This window comes from Oncorhynchus nerka, linkage group LG20, assembly GCF_034236695.1.
Source record: "Oncorhynchus nerka isolate Pitt River linkage group LG20, Oner_Uvic_2.0, whole genome shotgun sequence".
In the NCBI taxonomy this organism is placed as follows: Eukaryota; Metazoa; Chordata; class Actinopteri; order Salmoniformes; family Salmonidae; genus Oncorhynchus; species Oncorhynchus nerka.
In genome coordinates this window covers 22,101,275-22,124,789 of record NC_088415.1, presented here as the reverse complement: position 1 = coordinate 22,124,789, position 23,515 = coordinate 22,101,275, and the positions used below count along the sequence as shown (strand labels likewise).

The 23,515-nt window shown below is 42.3% G+C and overlaps 2 protein-coding genes and 1 long non-coding RNA gene across 8 annotated transcripts; 2 read left to right on the top strand and 1 right to left on the bottom strand.

The window, feature by feature from the left end:
• The first annotated feature begins 652 nt into the window (after window positions 1-652).
• LOC115102064 (uncharacterized) lies at window positions 653-5,996 on the top strand. Of its 2 annotated transcripts, XR_010460141.1 has the most exons (5): window positions 653-712; window positions 801-1,069; window positions 1,180-1,284; window positions 1,398-3,623; window positions 3,732-5,996. It is a non-coding gene; the product is annotated as an uncharacterized LOC115102064 (long non-coding RNA). The 2 variants fall into 2 exon arrangements; XR_010460140.1 differs by having other exon boundaries at window positions 1,398-5,996.
• A 1,591-nt stretch (window positions 5,997-7,587) lies between these two features.
• Window positions 7,588-10,436, top strand: LOC115102063 (cytosolic sulfotransferase 2-like). The gene is made up of 8 exons (XM_029621614.2): window positions 7,588-7,673; window positions 8,794-8,932; window positions 9,026-9,148; window positions 9,325-9,425; window positions 9,510-9,636; window positions 9,730-9,827; window positions 9,976-10,150; window positions 10,237-10,436. The coding sequence occupies exons 2-8, from the start codon at window positions 8,794-8,796 to the stop codon at window positions 10,347-10,349; spliced, it is 876 nt and encodes a 291-aa protein (XP_029477474.1). The 5' UTR covers window positions 7,588-7,673; the 3' UTR covers window positions 10,350-10,436.
• Window positions 10,437-15,083: 4,647 nt separating this feature from the next.
• On the bottom strand, window positions 15,084-22,081 carry LOC115102060 (cytosolic sulfotransferase 3-like). 5 transcript variants are annotated; one of them, XM_029621609.2, is made up of 9 exons: window positions 21,821-22,081; window positions 20,488-20,536; window positions 19,078-19,216; window positions 18,814-18,942; window positions 18,326-18,426; window positions 17,834-17,960; window positions 17,589-17,686; window positions 17,257-17,431; window positions 15,084-17,176 (listed from the first exon to the last, which is right to left on the bottom strand). In XM_029621609.2, coding segments are annotated over exons 1-9 (933 nt in total). In that variant the 5' UTR covers window positions 21,823-22,081; the 3' UTR covers window positions 15,084-17,063. The 5 variants fall into 5 exon arrangements, with proteins under 5 accessions (XP_029477469.1, XP_029477467.1, XP_029477471.1 ...); XM_029621607.2 differs by having other exon boundaries at window positions 15,084-17,431; XM_029621611.2 differs by lacking the exon at window positions 20,488-20,536 and having other exon boundaries at window positions 21,821-22,080.
• Window positions 22,082-23,515: the final 1,434 nt, after the last annotated feature.

Here is a 23,515-nt window from a genome sequence, read left to right as displayed (position 1 = left end):
AAAATGACTTTTTATGTGAATGAATGAGGCGGAACACACCTAAATTCAAACTGTTTTTAGAAAATAAAATCATTTGAAATTGAAGTTGAAACAACCTATAAATATAAACAGGCTGCGTGCTTTAGTTTGAGGGCAGCGCAGATAAAATGTACTGTTACGTATCAATCACATTCTGGAATGGAGAGAACATTCTAACATCACATGCATAAAAAAACTCACGCTGGGGCGACCGTTAGAGATATTTGGAACTCACGCATGAAAGGGCTAGAATAGCCACACAGTCAGGATGCTGAGATACTTTTGATGGATAACACAAGAGGGCAACTGTAGGTGTGCAAAGTTTCTGACATAACTTCAGGAATGGGTGAGCTACATGACATTTAGCATGAAGTCACCCAGGTGTCCCACAAGTTTCCCAAAGGTGGGCCGAATTGGTGAAATTACCTATAACTATATACAACAGTGCAAATAACTATATACAACATATCAAAAATCTATTCTAACACAAGAAAAATTAGATTTTTATTTTTTTTTTAAACAGTACACCCTTTGGAAGTCCTCTACACAATATTTTGCTGCCTGTGCCATGTCCCATAGCAGTCTCTTTTTGATGTAAAGCAGAGGCAAACTGAGTGGTGCAGGTCATGCGACAAAGAAGTGGGTTCAGAGGAGCAACACACATGCAGCCAGTCTCCATCACATTATTGTAGATGTAAGTCCAATAATAAAATACATAAGAATATTTATATATTAAAAACAAAGTGTGCACTCTATATTAAAAGCTATTTCTGTGTTTACAGCTGACATACCGCCAAGAAGGATAACAGCATTATGTACTCTGAACGACTATGGCGGAGAAGATGACACATATGCTATTCTCCCGTTCTGTACAAACGTTTTTTCAAACACACCGAGAACCGTATTCCCCCGGGAACCTCCACCCGCTCGCTCCATATTCCAGACCCAAACAATCAATGCAGAACTCGTACTTGCGCAGAATCACCCCCTCCCGAAAAGTGCTACCTGGCAGGGAATTTACTGCTTCAAGAAATGGCGCTACATGTACACGGTATGAAGCCATTATATATATATATATATTATGATTAGTTATACATATTTTATTATATATACATTTTTTGATGATTGAATATGTTAAAACAATGACAAATGTTTTTTCAGACTCCAACGAGACAGGTCCGGCAGAATCTGGAATACCTGGTGAAAAAAGTCAAGAGTCCCCGGTTTCCGCGATTTGTCAGAACAGCCCTCGTCAAAAAATCTGAGGTAATTTAATTGTATTGTTAATATGTAGTATTATACCTGAAATGTATTTGACATTTTTTATCTAATATATTTTATGTTTAATAACCTATTTGGTATGTATTATTTTCTTTCAGACTTCTCCCCGGCATATAACAGCACAGAACCCCATACACACCTAGAGCACACGACCGGACATTCACAATAAAACACCGAAACCGGAGGATTTCACTGTTTTAAATGACATTTCAGAGGTAGACAACCTGCTATTACGGGAGGCGGCCAACCTTCTTGATTCAGCCAATCCAATTCTTTGGTGGAAACACCCAAACCTGAAATAGAACAAGCTAGTTTTGCACAGCCTTTTCCAGGGCTCTAAAATCCCAAAAGGTTTTGCTCCCCAAACGAATGGGGGCTTTACTCGAGCAACAATACCGTCAGGATCTATCCTTCTGGCATAGAACAATGCCACGTTTGTTAAACAGCAATCCGATTAAAAAACGCAAATACAGGTTCTAAAAACATATATGTAACATGTATCCTTCCAGAATACCACAAGAAAACACATCATTAATTATCCAAATGGCTGAGCCAACAGACATAATTGAGACAGTTGAAACCCTGTTATCCCAGATATCGGCCGAACTCCAAGCTATAATTAACCATATGAATGAGGCTGGGGCAACAGACATAATACCGATAGATGAAAACATATTATCCCAGATTCCCGCCGAACTCATAGAATAATTAATCGTATGAATGAGTCAGGGACGACCGATAAAAAACTGTTATCCCAGATCCCTGAAGCCCTCATATCAATAATTAACCAGATGAATGAGTCAGGGACGACCGATGAAAAACTGTTATCCCAGATTCCTGAAGCCCTCATATCAATAATTAACCAGATGAATGAGTCAGGGACGACCGATGAAAAACTGTTATCCCAGATTCCTGAAGCCCTCATATCAATAATTAACCAGATGAATGAGTCAGGGACGACCGATGAAAAACTGTTATCCCAGATTCCTGAAGCCCTCATATCAATAATTAACCAGATGAATGAGTCAGGGACGACCGATGAAAAACTGTTATCCCAGATTCCTGAAGCCCTCATATCAATAATTAACCAGATGAATGAGTCAGGGACGACCGATGAAAAACTGTTATCCCAGATTCCTGAAGCCCTCATATCAATAATTAACCAGATGAATGAGTCAGGGACGACCGATGAAAAACTGTTATCCCAGATTCCTGAAGCCCTCATATCAATAATTAACCAGATGAATGAGAGCATAAGATCTTCTACATCGGACCCCCCACAAACCCCGCCATTAACGCCCATGTCCGAAGAGTCTGAAACGCAATACGATGGTTTTGAGGAATTGTAAAATTGTCTAATTAATGAGGCGGGGGAGATGGTATTGATAGAAGTGTTTGGGTTGTGTACCGAATTAAATTCTGCAATACAGAGATTCGACAATTTTTCAATTTCACATGGGTGAATCAGAATCTTGATTATGCAATGTTTTATGTGATGATCCTGGATACTCTGAACGAACTGTTAGACAGGGCAAGAGATTATGGTGAACCTCGTGATGTCTTACAGTAGGACATTTGTGGAGATAGCCTGCATAACACTGTATCTCTTATTTTACCCAATGGCGAAGCAGATCTTGAACAATTTATAGCCCTGCTGGAACGACTTGTTCAATCTAATTTATCCATCATAGCTGATAGGACCCTCGAGCTTGTAGTGCAAATAATACATCAACCCCTGGGTGGCGTGGGTCAGAGAAGGAAACTAGATAGCCTAATACAATCAGAAATCATAAGCAATAAAAAGGGCATATCTCATAAACGTTCACAATCCTGGTAATAAGCTATGCTTTGCAATAAGCTTAGCACATTTACTCAACCCTGGGTGTACTGATCTAGCGGTGTTACACAAGGCTAGAGAGCTCCAAACGGCCGTGGGTCTAGGTATACAGGATGCGGGGGCTTTCTTGGACATAGTCCAATTTGAAAACTTTCTGAACATCAAGATTGTGTTTCGTACCACAGTAGAGCTAATGCAGCTCTCTTCAAATTCCAAAACAACCCACAACCTCATCCTCAGATTCTGTACTTTTATGTGCAAAACACCCGCTATTATGCTATTACTAACATCACAGCGTTTTTAGGCGCACCATATGTGTGTCCATCCTGCCATACCAGCTACACCCGAAAGGGGGGGCACTCGTGTTATAACTGTTCAGTAGGTCTGGACAACCGCACATGTCGTTCGGCCTACTGTTACGAAAAACACTAAATTGAAACATGACACCCCAAGGCCTGTAAATCTGTAAGCAGTTGTGACATTAAAGGTGAGATACCTCTTTAAAACCATTTATTTAATTCATAATATTTAGTACAGACCTTTTTAAAACATCTTATAATTAATCCAAAACAATTTTACTATTCATTTATTACAGATAAAGGGCTGGTTATCCCTGACCTCCATCTGTCTCCAATTAACCCGCGTCAAGACAGGCTCTCTTGCTTGCAGGATATCCCACACACGCTCCGTCAAGGCTCCGTAAGTTTTCACTCCAGGGATAGATCAAACGTCTGGCATGGAGATCCTGGGTATGTCTAAAGGATAGACGCGGCCAGCGCCCTAATTGTTCTCGATTTTGGAAAAGACTGTCCAGCTTATTTATCAGGGTTATGAATATAGGGTAATCAATCCATTTAAAGCTAAATACGGGCATAAAAAGTTTACATCCTTGCAGGCTTTGGAAAATACATGTGAACTGACAGACTTTGCCGCATTTGTACTACCAAATTGTTCACATGCTAAAATTGTCACTTTGGAGCCGGGGCTATACGCCATTGAAGCGATTCTTAGGGCCTTCAAATCACTGCGCACGCACACAAGTTCTTCCATTGCATATCCTGGCAGAGTTGTACCACTTAGGGCCTGTTCAATTTGACAGAGCGCTAGCCTTATCTTAAGCCATTTTCTCATGCAGGAGAAAAACTCCCGGGTTTTGCATGATAAAGGGGTTTGGGGCCGCTGTCTGTGGATATCTTAACAGTAGAATCCTCAGGTTGGAATAGGTTGGAATCCTCATAGGGTCATAAATCAGACGTTTGACCCGCGCCGTCTACTTTATTCTCTCTCATGTCTCAATGATCTCTGAGTTGGTCTGGAAACCAAACACCTTCATAGGGACATCAAAGACCTCATCTGGGGTAAGATACGGTACATTCCATCCTTAGTGGTCAGTGGACTCTGTGATTAGGTGAAATTCATCACCCGTCCCATGTAAATCACCTCCAATACCCGTTTGTCCAGCTTTGTGCGACACTCATGAAGCCCACTGTTGGAGCGGCCAAGGGGTGAGGACCTGTCACGCCTTGATCTATTGCATCTGTATTGTGCTTGTCTCCACCCCCCAATGGGTGTCTCCCATTTGTCCCCATTATCCCCTGTGTATTTATACCAGTGTTAACTGTTTGTCTGTTGCCAGTTCGTCTTGTCCCATCAAGTCCTACCAGTGTGTTTTCCCGTTTTCGAGTCTGTCTAGTTACTGTTTTCTAGTCTTCCCGGTTCTGACCATTCCGCCTGCCCTGAGCCTGCCTGCCGTTCTGTACCTCATTGACTCTGCCCTGGACTACTGACCATTCCGCCTGCCCTGAGCCTGCCTGCCGTTCTGTACCTCATTGACTCTGCCCTGGACTACTGACCATTCCGCCTGCCCTGAGCCTGCCTGCCGTTCTGTACCTCATTGACTCTGCCCTGGACTACTGACCATTCCGCCTGCCCTGAGCCTGCCTGCCGTTCTGTACCTCATTGACTCTGCCCTGGACTACTGGCCATTCTGCCTGCAATGAGCCTGCCTGCTGTTGTGTGCCTCTTTGACTCTGCCCTGGATTAATGACCTGCCTGACCTCGACCTGCCCTGGCCTGTCCCCTTGTATAATACATATTATGAGAACTGTACTATCCACCTCCTGTGGCTGCAACTGGGTCATATCCTGAGTTGTGATAGGGCCACACACTTTGAGAAGCATAGGAAGAGTGACAATGAACAGATCCATGGCGTTAACAGGCTGTCTCAGCCTCCAGTATTTATGCTGCAGTTGTTTATGTGTCGGGGGGCTAGGGTCAGTTTGTTATATCTGGAGTACTTCTCCTGTCCTATTCAGTGTCCTGTGTGTGTTCTCTTAATTCTCTCCTTCTTTCTTTCTTTCTCTCTCTCCGAGGACCTGAGCCCTAGGACCATGCCCCAGGACTACCTGACATGATGACTCCTTGCTGTCCCCAGTCCACCTGACCGTGCTGCTGCTCCAGTTTCAACTGTTCTGCCTTATTATTATTCGACCATGCTGGTCATTTATGAACATTTGAACATCTTGGCCATGTTCTGTTATAATCTCCACCCGGCACAGCCAGAAGAGGACTGGCCACCCCACATAGCCTGGTTCCTCTCTAGGTTTCTTCCTAGGTTTCGGCCTTTCTAGGGAGTTTTTCCTAGCCACCGTGCTTCTACACCTGCATTGCTTGCTGTTTGGGGTTTTAGGCTGGGTTTCTGTACAGCACTTTGAGATATCAGCTGATGTACGAAGGGCTATATAAATACATTTGATTTGATTTGATAAGTGCTATGAGCCAGCGTAAGACAATTTATATCAAACTCAGTCTGGGCATTTGATGATAACATCTCTGGCATTTAAATAAAGATGATTGTTTGAAGAAATGACACAGTCTCTCTCAGTAGGAATTTCCACGATACTGTGGCAAAGGTTCACCTTTCAATAGGACAGCGAACCTAAGCACACTGTTTTTGCTTCGTCATTATGGGGTATTGTGTGTGGATTGATGAGGGGGGGGGGAACGATTGAATCAATTTTAGAATAAGGCTGTAACGTAACAAAATGTGGAAAAAGTTAAGGAGTCTGAAAACTTTCCAAATGCACTGTATGGCAGAACCAAATCGGAGATAGGTAGGAGCAAGTCCATGAAATGTTTTGTAGGTTAGCAGTAAATCCTTAATCAGCCCTAGCTTAAACTGGAAGCCAGCATAGAGAGTCTAGCACTGAAGTAATATGATAACATTTTGGGGTCTAGTCAAGATTCTAGCAGACATACAGTATTTAGCAATAACTGAAGTTTATGTAGTGCTTTTCTCCGGGTAGCCGGAGAGTATAGCGTTGCAGTAGTCTAATCTAGAAGTGACAAAAGCATGGATGAGCTTTTCTGCATCCTTTTGGGGCAAAAAGTTATAGATGTTACAAAGACTGAAAAAATCTGCCCTGGATAGGTTCATCAAAAGAGCGATCAGGGTTCAGATTAACGCTGAGGTCCTTCACAGTTTTATTTGAGACGACTGTACAACCATCAAGATTGTCAGATCCAACAGCAGATCCATTTGTTTCTTGGGACCTAGAAAGAGCATCTCTGTTTTGTCCGAGTGTAAAAGTTAAACATTTGCTGCCATCCACTTCCCTTTGTCTGAAACACAGGATTCCAGGGTAGACAATTTTATGGCTTCACAGTATTTCATCTGAATGTACAGCTGTGTGTCCACTTAGCAGTGAAAGTTGACATTTTGTTCCCGAATGGCATCACCAAGGGGTGGAATATGTAGAATGTATAGAATATCTCTCTCTTTTAGACAGATAAGATCTAAACCAGGCAATAACTTGTCCATGTAGCCGTATTAGGGTTTCCAATCTCTCCAAAAGAACGTTGTGAATGATGGTGTCAACACACACACACACACACACACAGTCTTGTACAGCTAACCTTGTGGGGACACTATCCTTAACCCTAACCTTAACCCAAAAGCCTAACTCTAAACCTGACCCTAAAACTAACTGTAGCTCCTGACCCTAAACCTTAATGTAATTCTAACCCTAACATTATTTCTAAACCCCATAGAACTAACATTTGATCTTGTGGGGACTAACAAAATGTCCCATGTCCCCCCCCCCGCCACACACACACACACACATACACACGTTGTTCATTATGCCTGTGAGAACCTTAACACATACCTTACTAAAGGTGGATTTACTCTGGATCTCCTCAACTACTGTATGAACATTTACCTGTGACATCTGACCTCCTCACCAAACCTCCTTACCAAGTAACATTACAGAGTATATTTTTGTATTGATTTTGGTCGTCTAACAAGCAACTGGGTGATCAAAGGTTGGTGCAGTAGGTGAAAGATGTGTACACGCCTCACACATTGCACGGGCACACACTTTGCAGCCTAGTCTTTGGTCAGGTAAGAGTTAGACACACCCACACTGTTGAAAAGTCATTTAGACAGTGTGTTGAAGACTGTGCAGGAAGTTTGAGGTCAAAGAAAAGACAAAGACACTATCTACCCCAGGACACTGCCCACTCAGTAGCCTATCAGGTGAGTAAGTGTATGTGTGTGCTTTGATGGAAGGTGGGTGATTGAGTATGTTTGAGGTCCGGTCAGGTGTGTAAAGGCATCCGCACACATAGGTTGGGTTTGTTCCTAGCAGAACTTGGCAAGGTGAAGCAAACGCCATTCACATGAAAAACAAGAAAAACGTGGCATATTTACCGTTTGTATCTCTTGAGGCGGCTTGTCAACAACACAGCCAGTGCATTTCCTCAAAATAGTGAGAATTGATCTAAGATCATTCAAGAAATCTGTAATTAATTTGGAAGTTTTTGCCGAGGAGGTCTTAGTTGAGTAATCTAACTAAGAGATTTGGTGCAGTATTTCTCAAGTGAAAATTTGCATGAAAACTAGTCTTCTGACATTGAATGACAAGCACTTAATAAAAAACTCCCAACTGTTGACCAATCACAGAAAAACGTCTAACCTCAAGAAAAAATGTTTGCTTGAATAGCCGTGAAGAAACCCACCATACGGTGTTGAACACCAAAACGTACAAAAATGTCACAAAATGTTGTCATAATATATGCGTGGACTGTTTCAACTGGGAAGCATATGGTAAACTTTAGGTAAAGTTTGTTGGCTCAATCCTGTGTCCAGCAGCCATTACAATGGTCAGCTGCCACCCAGTGGTGTATTTCTGGTAGTGTCAGTGCCTCCTGGTGATTTAGTATTGACATGAAATACTGTGAGGGAGAGCAGAAAAGCCCTTCAACTCTGGAGTAGATCCAAAACAAACCCGACCCTGAAGAGTAAAAGAATGAAGAGAGAATGGGGGAGGAGACAGGAAAGGAGGAGCACAGAGAATAAAATAGGAGTCATTTTGTAAGCAGTGCATTCACCCTGAGGTAACTTACTCAGAAAGAACAGGGTAAGTCAATTATTTTGGTTTGTAGGAATTGCTTTCACGTGTAGTACGTGTAGTTTTAACTGTCATAATTTGAGAAATATTAAGACTTAGTCTTTGTTAACATTTGTAGGCGATCATATCAATGGAGCAATATTCCTCTCTATGTTTGAATAATACAACCATCCAGATCACTTAATATATCCAAGCATAAACAATACTGTGGTGATCCTTGATCGAATACATGTCCCACTTTTACAGATGGAGCTGCCACCTCGACCAAAACTCTTTGACTTCCATGGAGTCTCCATGACCAACTACTTCACTGACAACTGGGACAATGTACAGAACTTCCAGGCCAGACCAGATGACATTCTCATCGCTACCTACCCCAAAGCAGGTCTCTCTGTCTGAGATTGATGTTTCATTAAAGATTGTGTTTGGGTTTATGAATGACTGTGTACGTTTTACCCTATCTGTATTCCTCTCTTAGGAACCACATGGGTCTCCTACATTCTAGACCTGCTGTATTTTGTCCAGACAGCCCCTGAGCGTCAGAGACCCATCTTTGAGAAAGTTCCTTTTCTGGAGTTGCTCATTCCTCTTTATCCTTCAGGTTAGAATAGAGCATTGGAAAACATAATTATACCTCTACTATTTTGTCATTTCTCTGTAAAAAATTGCTGATGTCTTCAAAGCAGTAAATAAAGTAGTTAATATCATGACAGAATCTTCCGAACAGTGATAATATCCATCAAACATTATTTAGCATTATTATATTGTTTGTCCTAGGGGTGGAGGTGCTGGACAAATTAACCACATCTCCTCGCCTCATCAAGACTCACCTCCCAGTCCAGCTGCTGCCCAAGTCCTTCTGGGAGAAGAACTGCAGGGTACAGTATTTGTAACTTGTTCTCTATGTTCCTTCACTATATAACCACTATATATAAATGCAATATCCCTCTCTCTTTCTGCAGATAGTGTATGTGGCCCGTAATGCCAAGGACAATGCAGTGTCTTATTTCCACTTTGACCGTATGAACCAGGCCGAGCCAGAGCCAGGAAACTGGGACAACTACTTACAGAGATTCATGGATGGAAAGAGTGAGTGAAGGAGAGAATAAAGGAGTGATTGAATGAGCAAGTGATAATAGTCCCCATTCACACTATGAATTTGTCTACTCTGCACTTCCTCAGTGGTGTTTGGTTCGTGGTACGACCATGTGACTGGCTGGTGGGAGAAGAAACAGACTCACTCCAAAATCCTCTACCTCTTCTATGAGGACATGGTTGAGGTGAGTAGAATGCTGATGCTGGATATGTGTTACAGTATTATTAAGATGCATCTAATGAGCTCAGTGCACACATATTCTCAAGAGCCATTCTAACTGCTGCTCTAGGAGGTTAGCTGTTTCTACATCCAGTGTGTATGCGATCCTACAGGATACGGGGAGAGAGCTGGACAGGCTGTGCTCCTTCCTAGGTTTGTCTCCTTCAGCAGAGGAGAAGGAGAGGGTGAAAGGAGGAGTGCAGTTTGATATAATGAAGAAGAACAGCATGGCCAACTACTCCACCAACCCAGTCATGGACTTTAAGATATCTCCCTTTATGCGCAAAGGTGTGTTTGTGTGTGAATGAGAGAGAGAAATAAACATTAAACTGCTGACGCTCTGTCTGTCTGTCTGTCTGTCTGTCTGTCTCCAGGAAAGGTTGGTGACTGGAAGAACCATTTCACTGTGGCCCAGAGTGAACAGTTTGATGAAGACTACAGGAAGAAGATGAAGAACACCACCGTACAGTTCCACACTGTAGTCTAGCGGTCAAGTTGATTGTCTGATTGTTTGTGGTCAGGTTGATTGTCTGAATGTTTGTGGTCAGGTTGATTGTCTGATTGTTTGCGGTCAGGTTGATTGTCTGATTGTTTGTGGTCAGGTTGATTGTCTGATTGTTTGCGGTCAGGTTGATTGTCTGATTGTTTGCGGTCAGGTTGATTGTCTGATTGTTTGCGGTCAGGTTGATTGTCTGATTGTTTGTGGTCAGGTTGATTGTCTGATTGTTTGTGGTCAGGTTGATTGTCTGATTGTTTGTGGTCAGCTTGATTGTCTGATTGTTTGTGGTCAGCTTGATTGTCTGATTGTTTGTGGTCAGGTTGATTGTCTGATTGTTTGTGGTCAGCTTGATTGTCTGATTGTTTGTGGTCAGCTTGATTGTCTGATTGTTTGCGGTCAGGTTGATTGTCTGATTGTTTGTGGTCAGGTTGATTGTCTGATTGTTTGTGGTCAGGTTGATTGTCTGATTGTTTGTGGTCAGCTTGATTGTCTGATTGTTTGCGGTCAGGTTGATTGTCTGATTGTTTGTGGTCAGGTTGATTGTCTGATTGTTTGTGGTCAGCTTGATTGTCTGATTGTTTGCGGTCAGCTTGATTGTCTGATTGTTTGCGGTCAGCTTGATTGTCTGATTGTTTGCGGTCAGCTTGATTGTCTGATTGTTTGCGGTCAGCTTGATTGTCTGATTGTTTGTGGTCAGGTTGATTGTCTGAATGTTTGTGGTCAGCTTGATTGTCTGATTGTTTGTGGTCAGCTTGATTGTCTGATTTTTTGCGGTCAGCTTGATTGTCTGATTGTTTGTGGTCAGGTTGATTGTCTGATTGTTTGCGGTCAGCTTGATTGTCTGATTGTTTGCGGTCAGCTTGATTGTCTGATTGTTTGTGGTCAGCTTGATTGTCTGAATGTTTGTGGTCAGCTTGATTGTCTGATTGTTTGTGGTCAGCTTGATTGTCTGATTGTTTGCGGTCAGCTTGATTGTCTCATTGTTTGCGGTCAGCTTGATTGTCTGATTGTTTGCGGTCAGCTTGATTGTCTGATTGTTTGCGGTCAGCTTGATTGTCTGATTGTTTGCGGTCAGCTTGATTGTCTGATTGTTTGTGGTCAGGTTGATTGTCTGATTGTTTGCGGTCAGGTTGATTGTCTGATTGTTTGTGGTCAGCTTGATTGTCTGATTGTTTGTGGTCAGCTTGATTGTCTGATTGTTTGCGGTCAGCTTGATTGTCTGATTGTTTGCGGTCAGCTTGATTGTCTGATTGTTTGCGGTCAGCTTGATTGTCTGATTGTTTGCGGTCAGCTTGATTGTCTGATTTTTTGTGGTCAGGTTGATTGTCTGAATGTTTGTGGTCAGCTTGATTGTCTGATTGTTTGTGGTCAGCTTGATTGTCTGATTGTTTGCGGTCAGCTTCATTGTCTGATTGTTTGTGGTCAGGTTGATTGTCTGATTGTTTGCGGTCAGCTTGATTGTCTGATTGTTTGCAGTCAGCTTGATTGTCTGATTGTTTGTGGTCAGCTTGATTGTCTGAATATTTGTGGTCAGCTTGATTGTCTGATTGTTTGTGGTCAGCTTGATTGTCTGATTGTTTGCGGTCAGCTTGATTGTCTGATTGTTTGCGGTCAGCTTGATTGTCTGATTGTTTGCGGTCAGCTTGATTGTCTGATTGTTTGCGGTCAGCTTGATTGTCTGATTGTTTGTGGTCAGGTTGATTGTCTGATTGTTTGCGGTCAGGTTGATTGTCTGATTGTTTGTGGTCAGCTTGATTGTCTGATTGTTTGTGGTCAGCTTGATTGTCTGATTGTTTGTGGTCAGCTTGATTGTCTGATTGTTTGTGGTCAGCTTGATTGATTGTTTATTTGGCGCATATGGCACTTCGATTTCGCACAACAATATAGAACTCCCTTCATTATCTAATGCACTCTACAGGTCTTAAGAATGTGACTGCATCAGTGTCGACCCTTGATTCAGGGCAGGTGGGGTAGAGCCCCAATTGTTTTGAGCGCCACCTGTTTAGCTAAAAAAATATATAATATATAATGGAGAAATGTCCTCTGGTCTGATGAAACAAAAATAGAACTGTTTGGCCATAATGACCATTATTATGTTTGGAGGAAAAAGGGGGAGGCTTGCAAGCCCGAAGAACACCATCCCAACCGTGAAACACGGGGGTGGCAGCATCATGTTGTGGGGGTGCTTTGCTGCAGGAGGGACTGCTGCACCACTAAATAGATGGCATCATGAGGAGGAAAATTATGTGGATATATTGAAGCAACATCTCAAGACATCAGTCAGGAAGTTAAAGCTTGGTCACAAATGGGTCTTCCAAATGGACAATGACCCCAAGCATACTTCCAAAGTTGTGGAAAAATTGCTTAAGGACAACAAAGTCAAGGTATTGGAGTGGCCATCACAAAGCCCTGACCTCAATCCTATAGAAAATTTGCGGGCAGAACTGAAAAAGCGTGTGCGAGCAAAGAGGCCTACAAACCTGACTCAGTTACACCAGCTCTGTTAGGAGGAATGAGACAAAATTCCCCCAACTTATTTTTGGAAGCTTGTGGAAGGCTACCCGAAAAGTTTGACCCAAGTTACACAATTTAAAAGCACTGCTACCAAATACTAATTGAGTGTACGTAAACGTATGACCCACTGGGAAAGAGATGAAAGAAATAAAGCTGAAAGAAATAATTCTCTCTACTATTATTCTGACATGTCACTTTCTTAAAATAAAGTGGTGTTCCTATCTGACCTAAGACAGGGAATTTTTAATAGGATTAAATGTCAGGAATTGTGAAAAACTGAGTTTAAATGTATTTGGCTAAGGTGTAGGTAGACTTCCGACAACTGTATTATTCAAGCTCTGCTAGAGAGTCATTTTCTGGTTTTGCCCAAGATTTTCAAGCCGTTTTAAGTCCTCATCTGTAACTAGGCCACTCAGGAACATTCAGTATCATCTCGGTAAGCAACTCCAGTGTATATTTGGCCTTGTGTTTTAGGTTATTGTCCTGCTGTGCAGAGGTCCAGGACCTCTACACCAGGCGGTGTCAGAGGAAGGCCTTAAAAAATTGTCGAACACTCCAGTCACAGACTGTTCTCTCTACTATCGCATGGCAAGCAGTACCAGAGTGCCAAGTTTAGGACAAGGCTTCTCAACAGTTTTTACCCCCAAGCCATAACACTCCAGTCACAGACTGTTCTCTCTACTATCGCATGGCAAGCAGTACCAGAGTGCCAAGTTTAGGACAAGGCTTCTCAACAGTTTTTACCCCCAAGCCATAACACTCCAGTCACAGACTGTTCTTCTCAACAGTTTTTACCCCCAAGCTAACACTCCAGTCATGTTCACTAGCAGTACCAGAGTGCCAAGTTTAGGACAAGGCTTCTCAACAGTTTTTACCCCTAAGCCATAAGACTCCTGAACAGGTAATCAAATGGCTACCCGGACTATTTGCATTGTGTGCTGATTCTTCACCACCAGAGGTCACTGATAGCACAAGCTGAAATCATATGGGACTCCCCCCCGGCTCGGGATTTCACTTTCAACAAAGGGGAAAACAAAAATGTCTGCTCCCCCTTTTGTTAGCTTAGCACTTGGTGCAATGCTTAGCTTCACTTGTGTAGGAATTCCACTTCCCAGCACAAGAAAAGTTCCCTCCAACAATGGAACAGGTTTACTAAGTGACGTCTCACGTTCAACATTTCTGCGATATGTTTCACGATGTTGACCGGAATGCGCGGAGAACAAAGAAATACACCGTTGGTCTGGAGAGATACTTAACCGCTTTGGTGAAGCTATATATAGGGCGGCAGGAAGCCTAGTGTTTAGAGCGTTGGTCTTGTAACAGAGAGGTTGCAAGATCGACTGCCTGAGCTGACAAGGTACAAATCTGACACTCTGACCGGCAGTTAACAAGGCAGTTAACCCACTGTTCCTAGGCCGTCATTGGAAGTAAAAATGTGTTCTTAACTGACTTGCCTAGTTAAATAAAGGTCAAATTAATTTTGTAAGTCTCTGATTGTCCACACGATGTCAGTGTCCTTTCTCTTAGTGGTCTGTTCCGTTGCACTCGTTCTGTGAGAGTGGACTTCTGAGGAGGCTAATCAGCCGTGTCGACCCTCCCAGCTTGAATAGGAGGACCGTGTAGACAACCGATGATTTGAAGAGAATAACTGGCTGGTTCGTCTTGAATTCCCCTTCTTAGATACAGTAATCAACCGTAGCCTGTTAATAGGTTTCTTTGTCCTCTTCCTCGTGTTGCGTTTGTGCGACTATATTAGATCACAATGCAGCTGTGGTCCGTTTTAGTGTGATATGTAAATTCTTAACTCACATGTTTTATACCCCCGGGTCACAAAGGGGTGTTTCCGTCTTTATGGCAAATTCTCTGGGGCACATTCCAATCCTCCACACTGAGAGGACAAAAGATGTGTCTGCTGTTTTACGATTTACAATGGGAGTGTGGTGTCATAACCCCCCCATCAATCCCTCTCCCCCTCTGCGGTGGTGAGAGATCTCTCTGTAGGACTGTGATCCACAGTAACCTGACCCGCACATGCCAGTCATGGCAGGTGGCAAGTACCAAATTTGCCCTGAACTCTCTGATGATGCAGAGCCACTCTGTAAAATCCCTGGCCCAGGAGTACCCAGACAGGGATTCTTAAACATGCCATGACCCGTACAACTCAACTCTTTTATGGTCTGAGGTACGAAATGAGGGCTCCAATCAAAATGAGTGTATTATTTGGTATTTTATTAGGATCCCCATTAGCTGTTGGAAAAGCAGCAGCTACTCTTCCTGGGGTCCACACAAAACATGAAACATGATATAATACAGAGGACAGAACTATGTAAAACATTATTAAAATCACACAGCCTACATATCAATGCATACGCACAAACTATCTAAGTCAGGGCTGCCCAACCCTCTTCCTGGAGATCTACCGTTCTGTGGGTTTTCAGTCCAACCCTAATTTAACACACTTGATTCTACTAATTAGCTGCTCAACAAGACCTTAGCTAACTGAATCAGAACTGCTAAATTAGGGTTGGACTGAAAACCTACAGGACAGTAGTTCTGTCACGTTCTGACCTTAGTTCCTTTGTTATGTCTTTGTTTTAGTATGGTCAGGGTGTGAGTTGGGTGGGTTGTCTATGTTCGTTTTTCTATCATTTGGGATTTCTGTGTTCGGACCTAGTATGGTTCTCAATCAGAGGCAGCTGTCAATCGTTGTCCCTGATTGAGAATCATACTTAGGTAGCCTGGTTTCACTTTTGAGTTTTGGGTGTTTGTCTTCAGTGTCAGTGCTTGTTGCCACACGGGACTGTTTCATTTATTCACGTTTATTGTTTTGTTGTGTTTTGAATAAACATTATGGACACTTACCACGCTGCGCATTGGTCCTCCGATCCTTCTCGCTACTCCTCAGAAGAGGAGGACGAGATCTGTTATAAGATTTCCAGGAAGAGGGTTGGGCAGCCCTGATCTAGGTCAAAGAGTGGTGAGGCATTGTGCTGTGAGGTGTTGCTTTATCTGTTTTTTGAAACCAGATTTGTGGATTATTTGAGCAATATGAGATGGAATGTAGTTCCATGCAATAATGGTTCTATGTAATACTGTACGCTTTCTTGAATTTGATCTGGATCTGTGGACTGTGAAAAGACCCCTGGTGGGGTAAGTGTGTGTGTCAGCTCTGTGTGTAATTTGACTATGAAAATAAGTGATGCAGTCAGTCTCTCCTAAACTCTTAGCCAAGAGAGACTGGCATGAATAGTATTTATCAGCCCTCTTACAACCCTCTTTGGATGGCTTTTCAGCCCATCTCTTCCAAATCCCCAAACCAAAGCCAGGCGCTGCCCCCAAACGTGTCCCCTCTGAAGTTGCTGTCCAACGGCCTGAAGATTTGCCAAAGCAGTAATAAGACTGCTGCTACATTCAGTACCATTTGGGAGATTATTCAGCTGCAAGTCAGTCAATTTGCAGAGGGACAAAAGCGCTGTCCCCCACAGTTCAGCCAGCACCTCGCTGCTATTAGCAATGGGTGCCAGGTTCTGTATTGTACTCAATCGGTTGGGTTCTCATGGTCACAGTTGTCAATCCAATTGCCACCTCCATCGGTGAGCATGATGGACACAAATTGTGGCAGTGATGAGTGAAAGAGCTGGACCATGGATGATGCCTGAGAATCTAACAGAATTTAATCCAGCATCATCTAAGATGCCAAATGATCCTGAATCATCTACAGTGTCAGTGGGCGAAGCCTTTGTATTCCTCATTGCACTTGTAATTGTTTTGGTAATCACTATGGCAACAGCCTCCAGGAACAAAAGGCTTAGAGTGGATGGAGAGCTTGACAATGTCTAACATGCTGGTTATAACAAAACAAGTCTCTAGGTTATGTCACACTTTAAATCAGAATTATAGCTTTGTGATTAGTAGGCGTTTCTTATTTCTCAATGTAATCACCTGTATGAATTTGAAGGCAGCTTTAAAAGATGTGATATTTGCACTGCTATTTTTCTTTAGTTGAATTACACAATATTCTGTGACATGCACACATACAAAAGCATATAAAAAACATCCACAACTTTTAACCCCAACACATCATTAGCTCTTATTTATACAGTAGAGATGGTATCAGCATATTGTACATTTCAGCACCATGACTCCAGAGCTGAGATGCATATGCACCAGTCAACCTGATCACAACCCCTAGACTACAGTGCGGAACTGTACGGTGGTGTTCTTCATCTTCTTCTTATAGTCTTCATCAAACTGTTCACTCTGGGCCACAGTGAAATGGTTCTTCCAGTCACCAACCTTTCCTGGAGTGTGACAGAGGGTGTGAGCAGAGAAAAGTTTGAGGCAGAGAGAAAGACATATGGGGAGAAATAGAAAGGTCTACCTTTTCGCATGAATGGAGAGATCTTGATATCCATGATTGGGAGGGTGGAATAGTTGGCCATGCTGTTCTTCTTCATAGTATCAAACTGCACTCCTCCTCTCACCTTCTCCTTCTCCTCTGCTGAAGGAGACAAACCTAGGAAGGAGCACAGCCTGTCCAGCTCTCTCCTCATATCCTGCAGGAAAACACACTGTACTCTTGCCTCACTGAAAGCTAATGCTAGAGATGATCAATATAACACTGATATACACACTACCTTTATATACGTTAATGAGCTACATAATCTGCAAAGAGGTCAGAACCTTTATGGCACAGGAGGTAATTCTACTCACCTCAACCATATCCTCATAGAAAACGTAGTGGAGTTTTGAGTGAGTCTGTTTCCTCTCCCACCAGCCAGTTACATGGTCGTACCAGGAACCAAACACCACTGAGGGAAAAAAGCCATGTGGACATGAGGATGTTAGAGAGATATACATAGGAAAGAATCACAGCATCAGTACTCTCCCTCTTACTCATTATAATGTATTTGTTCACTTACTCATTCATTCACTAGTTCATTCTCTCCTTCACTCACTCTTTCCATCCATGAATCTCTGTAAGAAATTGTTCCAGTCTCCTGGCTCTGGCTGTGCCTGGTTCATACGGTCAAAGTGGAAATAAGACACTGCATTGTCCTTGGCATTACGGGCCACATACACTATCTGCAGAGAGAGAAATCATTGCAGTTACAACATGAATTGATGTAAGTGTATATTTAAAACAAACAATGAAATGGAAAAGCGAAAAATTAGGACAATAACTTTTTACAAAGACTGTTTCTCTAAAGAGTCTTCACAGTCCACAAGGAGTCCCAAGCTGGTTCTGGAAATGTTTGAGATCGTTAGTGTACTGTGTAATGCTATGCTGCCCTCCATTGGGTCATTAATTAAGTCCACTTACTGGTCAAAAAGCAGCCCAGGAGGTTTGAGGACGCATAAATGTTAACCATATGCTACACCAGCAGACATGAGCAAAGTCAGATTCACAGACTACACAGACAACAAGCAGAGAGTTACATATAATGTACCCTACAGTTCTGCTCCCAGAAGGACTTGGGTACCAACTGGACTGGGAGGTGAGTCTTGATGAGGCGAGGAGAGGTGGATAACTTGTCTGCCAGCTCTGTTCCTGTGTGTACAGAGGGGTGAGGATTTGGTTCGGTAATTTTTTGGAGTTAAGGATGACTTTCCAGTAAAACTGCTTATTGTCATGTAGCTGGAATATGTGATTGGCACAACTTCTCACAGTATACGATTTCAAGCCATGAAAATGAGCCTTCAACTTTGACAGTAAAAAGCCTGTTGATAAGGACTTTGGTATAGTGCATGGTGTTTTCCAGATTCTGTATTCAAGTATGTCAAAGATTTGATCTACACAGACTCGGATGTGTCTTGTAAGTGCAGTCATTATCATCTGATCAGTTATTTATAGAGTACACAGTGCCCTTCACACTTTATTGATGTATAATCAAGATAAAGGCTTCAGTGTAGAGTTATATCAGGGTTGTATTCTAACCTGGAGGGAGAATATGGAAGTCACTCTCCAGGAAAGGCACCCTCTCATAGATAGGCAGTGAAGTCTGACGCTCAGGGGCTGACTGACCAAAATACAGCAGGTCTAGAATGTAGGAGACCCATGTGGTACCTGGGAGAGAGAAAGAGGGGGAGGGAGTATGGAGAAATGGGGAGCGAGAATGAGGGAGAGAGAGGCATGTCAAAGAGCTGCGTCTCTGGTCATCCATTTATCCCTACGAAATGTCGGCAACACACAAACACAGACCTGCTTTGGGGTAAGTGGCGATGAGGATATCATCTGGCCTGGCCTGGAAGTTTTGTATGTTCTCCCAGTTGTCAGTGAAATGGTGGATCATGGAGACTCCATGGAAGCCAAAGAGTTTTGGTCGAGGTGGCAGCTCCATCTGTTACAACACAGTCCACCTCTGATCAGAGAGATATTATCAGGGAAAGTTACAATAATCAACTATTCACTAATATTCTTGCTTCATTCAAGCATATTCTCCAGGTGACAAGAGATCCCATTTTCAACATATAGTTCCTTGCCAGTTCCCTTGTCAAAAGACAAAGTACCGAAAATTATAGACTGCATACAGTCATGATGACTTTGTAAAGTACAACTAGCTGACTATGACCATAAGGTTATATCTGCATTTGTTAAAATTAAGTTGTTGCCATAGCTTTGTTTTGTTCAATGTTCTCTACCAAGATAGTGCTCTAAATACGCCAATTCATGTTGTCATGTTCAAAAGAGTACTAGATAAAAATAGCTGACTGTACCGACAGACGAGAAACAGGTACAGGGTGTGGATTTAATAAATAGACATGAACAAAGCAAGAACAGCGTCTGGACAGGAGAAACATAACATCAATGCTGACTCGGGAAAGAATCTGAGGAAGTGACAGATATAGGGGAGGTAAATGAGGTGATGGAGTCCAGGTGAGTCCCATAATAAAGTGCACCAGGTGAGTCCCATGATAAAGCTCACATAATGATGGTGGCAGGTGTGCATAGTCAGGAGTGAACTGGTGATCTCTAGCACCGGAGAGGTGGATCAGGAGCAGACTTGACGCTGACACTATTTGGAACTTTAAAGCCAAGTTCTCACATTCTCAAAAATAATGTTCCTGACACGTGGTCCATACAAATAGGTTTAAAACAGGCAATTTTATCCTGTCTCTGCAAAAGTAAGAAGCTGGATATGTTACATTAAGGGGAAAAGGCCTGCAGGTTTCCTGGCATAGCATATTGTCTTTACAGGTAGATCTTTTTTGGGTTAAGAATTTATCTGTACACAGGTCAAAACGAGCACAAGCGCTATGGGTTCTATTTAGACTTGGGAAATTAGGCATTTCTTACACAAACCTTTCCGACACATTTCTCAGTAGTTGGTCAAGTTACCTTATGCAGGTGCATAATGGGCTTTGCAGGCCTGGTTACTTTGTGCATGCTGAATAAACTTCTGAAAACCCTCCCACTTGATGACTAACACATTTTCGATTGGAGTTTTCATTCAGTAGAGTTTTCACTGAATTGATCTAAATCCATCCCTTTAAATTTGGTGTACCTTTCATTTGATTTTTCTTGAAAGACTCACTAGAATATATGGAGAGAATGGTTCAGAATATTAGGGGATCAATGACACATTTCTCAGTAGTTGGTATTCAGACTTACAGTAATGGGCTTTGCAGGCCTGGTTACTTTGTGCGCGCTGAATAAACTCCTGTATGTAATGGAATGGAATGATGCAAAATATAAGGAAACTAACACTAAAGTGACAGCTATAAATGTAGGCTTATGGACATTGGACTTTGGCTACCGATTAGTGGCTAATATTTAACATGATACAAATTGCTCACAATACAGTGAAAGGTCCTGGCATATAATGAAAACATTTTAGAAATCAAAAATCAACTCGGTAGGGTTGGCAATATACTATAATTTGTGAATGGCTACAGAAGCCTATAGGTTGGGTCTCCAAATGTCATCCTTGTAAGTTAATAAAGCCAGCATTTCATAAACTTCACTGTGGAAAAGGGGATGTGTTGATATGTTTCAGTTTGCTGCCATAAAACTAGTTTCACGTTTGTCTCCAGCAATCATATGGTAAAATCGATTTAAAACATTTGTCATTTATAATCTCCTTTCCCAAACGGTTTACCCATTTACCTAGCTCTTATCAGTAGCTCATACCAATTTGTAAATTACAGTGCATGGGGAATGGTGTTATTTCTATCGGGGAAAAAAGGAAAGCAGATGTTGTTCTACTTATTAATCGTTTCATCGCGTAAAGGTGGTGGAATTATGAGGGAATTAAGTCAAGGTCAGAATACGGGTTGTGTGTAAACACACCTCAGCCACACCTTAATTTATTTGATATCCACCGCAAACCAATAGCGGGAGTTACAGTCTTGTCTCATCGTTGCAACTCCCGTACGGGTACGGACTCCTGAGAGGCGAAGGTCGAGAGCCGTACGTCCTCGGAAACACAACTCTCGTGCTTAAATTCAAGGTCAGAATACACGTAGAGCGAAAAGTCGATAAAAAGGGAATTAGGTTCCATTTACAGGCGCTTAACTTAATTCCCTCCATTCAGACTTAGGTAAAACGTTTGTCAGTCTCATTGAATAGTTGGAATAGGTCAGGCAACAATCTCTTCGATTCTATCGAATAGTAAAATGTACATTTGAATACATTTCATAATATTTGCATTGGTGTCAGTAAAAACTTTGAATAACAAACAACTTTCTGCTTTATGACAACTTCCTTTTGACCCTTAATGAACTTAATGTTCACCACAGTCACATTTATTCATGTTAAATTACAGAACCATCATGCACAAATAAACAATAGAAATCAATCTGCAGTAAGACAAACCAATTTGTTAGCAGAGAAAATAAAAAATGTCACATTACACTCAAAATGTTGAAAGATGTAAATAAAATCATAAGATATATCAGCTACTGGCACAGAACATTTGACAACAACAAAAAAGCTAGAGACTCACATTTTCCATGTTGAATGGAATTCAGTAGTGTCCTGTTTGGCCAGTCTTCTCAGTCTCTTCTTGTCTCTGTCCAAGCGTTCCTTCTCTTTCTCCTTCCCCTGTTCCTTTCTCTTCCCTCACTAAAGGCAATGTTTTTTCTCTCCTGCTTTGGTTTAGATTTTCCAACCCAGCTTCACATTCCTATCCTACCTCCACTTCTTGCTACATAAGTTCAGAACTCTCCCTTTATCTCTCCCTCTCTGGTTACTACAATCATAGTGACATCACAGATGTATTGTGTCAAGCCACCCCCTCCATATCCTTTTATTCCCATGTTAGTGACCACCCTCCTTCTGCTTCACATGCACACATATACTTGCTCTAATACTTCTTTCTTCGAATGGATTCTAATTCTTCTTTCCAGTGTGTGGGTTGGATTTTCTTTTGTGAACACATGTATGTGTGTATTAGCACTCTCACAATTTATATCATGAAAGGGGTAAAGCAACTCACTTCAATAAACCCACATGACCCTGAAAACTGGTTTTCACATGAGGGTTTCTGCTCTTTCAAAGCTCCCTAGAAACAGAGCAATATGTTGTCAAAGACACTGAAGAATTAGCCATCCTCTCAGTCCTTGATTTATTCCATGCCGGCTCTGATTGGTCAGCATGCCTACCACTTTGAAGAGGCAAAATATTTTTTATTTTGAAACAGACAAGAAATAAGACAAAAAAACAGAAAACTTGAGTGTGCTTAACTATTCACCCAACATTTTGCTGCAATTGCAGCTGCAAGTCTCTTGGGGTATGTCTCTATAAGCTTGGCACATCTAGCCACTGGGATTTTTGTCCATTCTTCAAGGCAAAACTGCTCCAGCTCTTTCAAGTTCGCTGGGTTCTGCTGCTGTACAGCAATCTTTAAGTCATACCACAGATTCTCAATTGGATTGAGGTTTGGCCTTTACTAGGCCATTCCAAGACATTTAAATGTCTTAAACCACTCGAGTGTTGCTTTAGCTGTCTGCTTAGGGTTATTGTCCTGCTGGAAGGTGAACCACCGTCCCAGTCTCAAATCTCTGGAAGACTGAAACAGGTTTCCCTGAAGAATTTCCCTGTATTTAGCACCATCCATAATTCCTTCAATTCTGACCAGTTTCCTAGTCCCTGCCGATGAAAAACATCCCCACAGCATGATGCTGCCACCTCACTGTGGGGATGTTGTTCTCGGGTGATGATGGGTGTTGGGTGTTGGGTTTGCGCCAGACATAGCATTTTCCTGACCAGAGACCTTCTTCCACATGTTTGAGGAGTCTCCCACATGCCTTTTGGTGAACACCGAACGTGTTTACTTATTTTTGTTCTTCAGCAATGGCTGTTTTCTGGACATTCTTCCGTAAAGCCCAGCTCTGTGGAGTGTACGGCTTAAAGTGGTCCTATGGACAGATACTCCAATCTCCACTGTGGAGCTTTACAGCTCCTTCAGGGTTATCTTTGGTCTCTTTGTTGCCTCTCTGATTAATGCCCTTCTTGCCTGGTCTGTGAGTTTTGGTGGGCGGCCCTCTCTTGGCAGGTTTGTTGTGGTGCCATATTCTTTATATTTTTTAATAATGATTTAATGGTGCTCTGTGGGATGCTCAAAGTTTCTGATATTTTTTGTAACCCAGCCCTGATCTGTACTTCTCCACAACTTTGTCCCTGACCTGTTTATAGATCT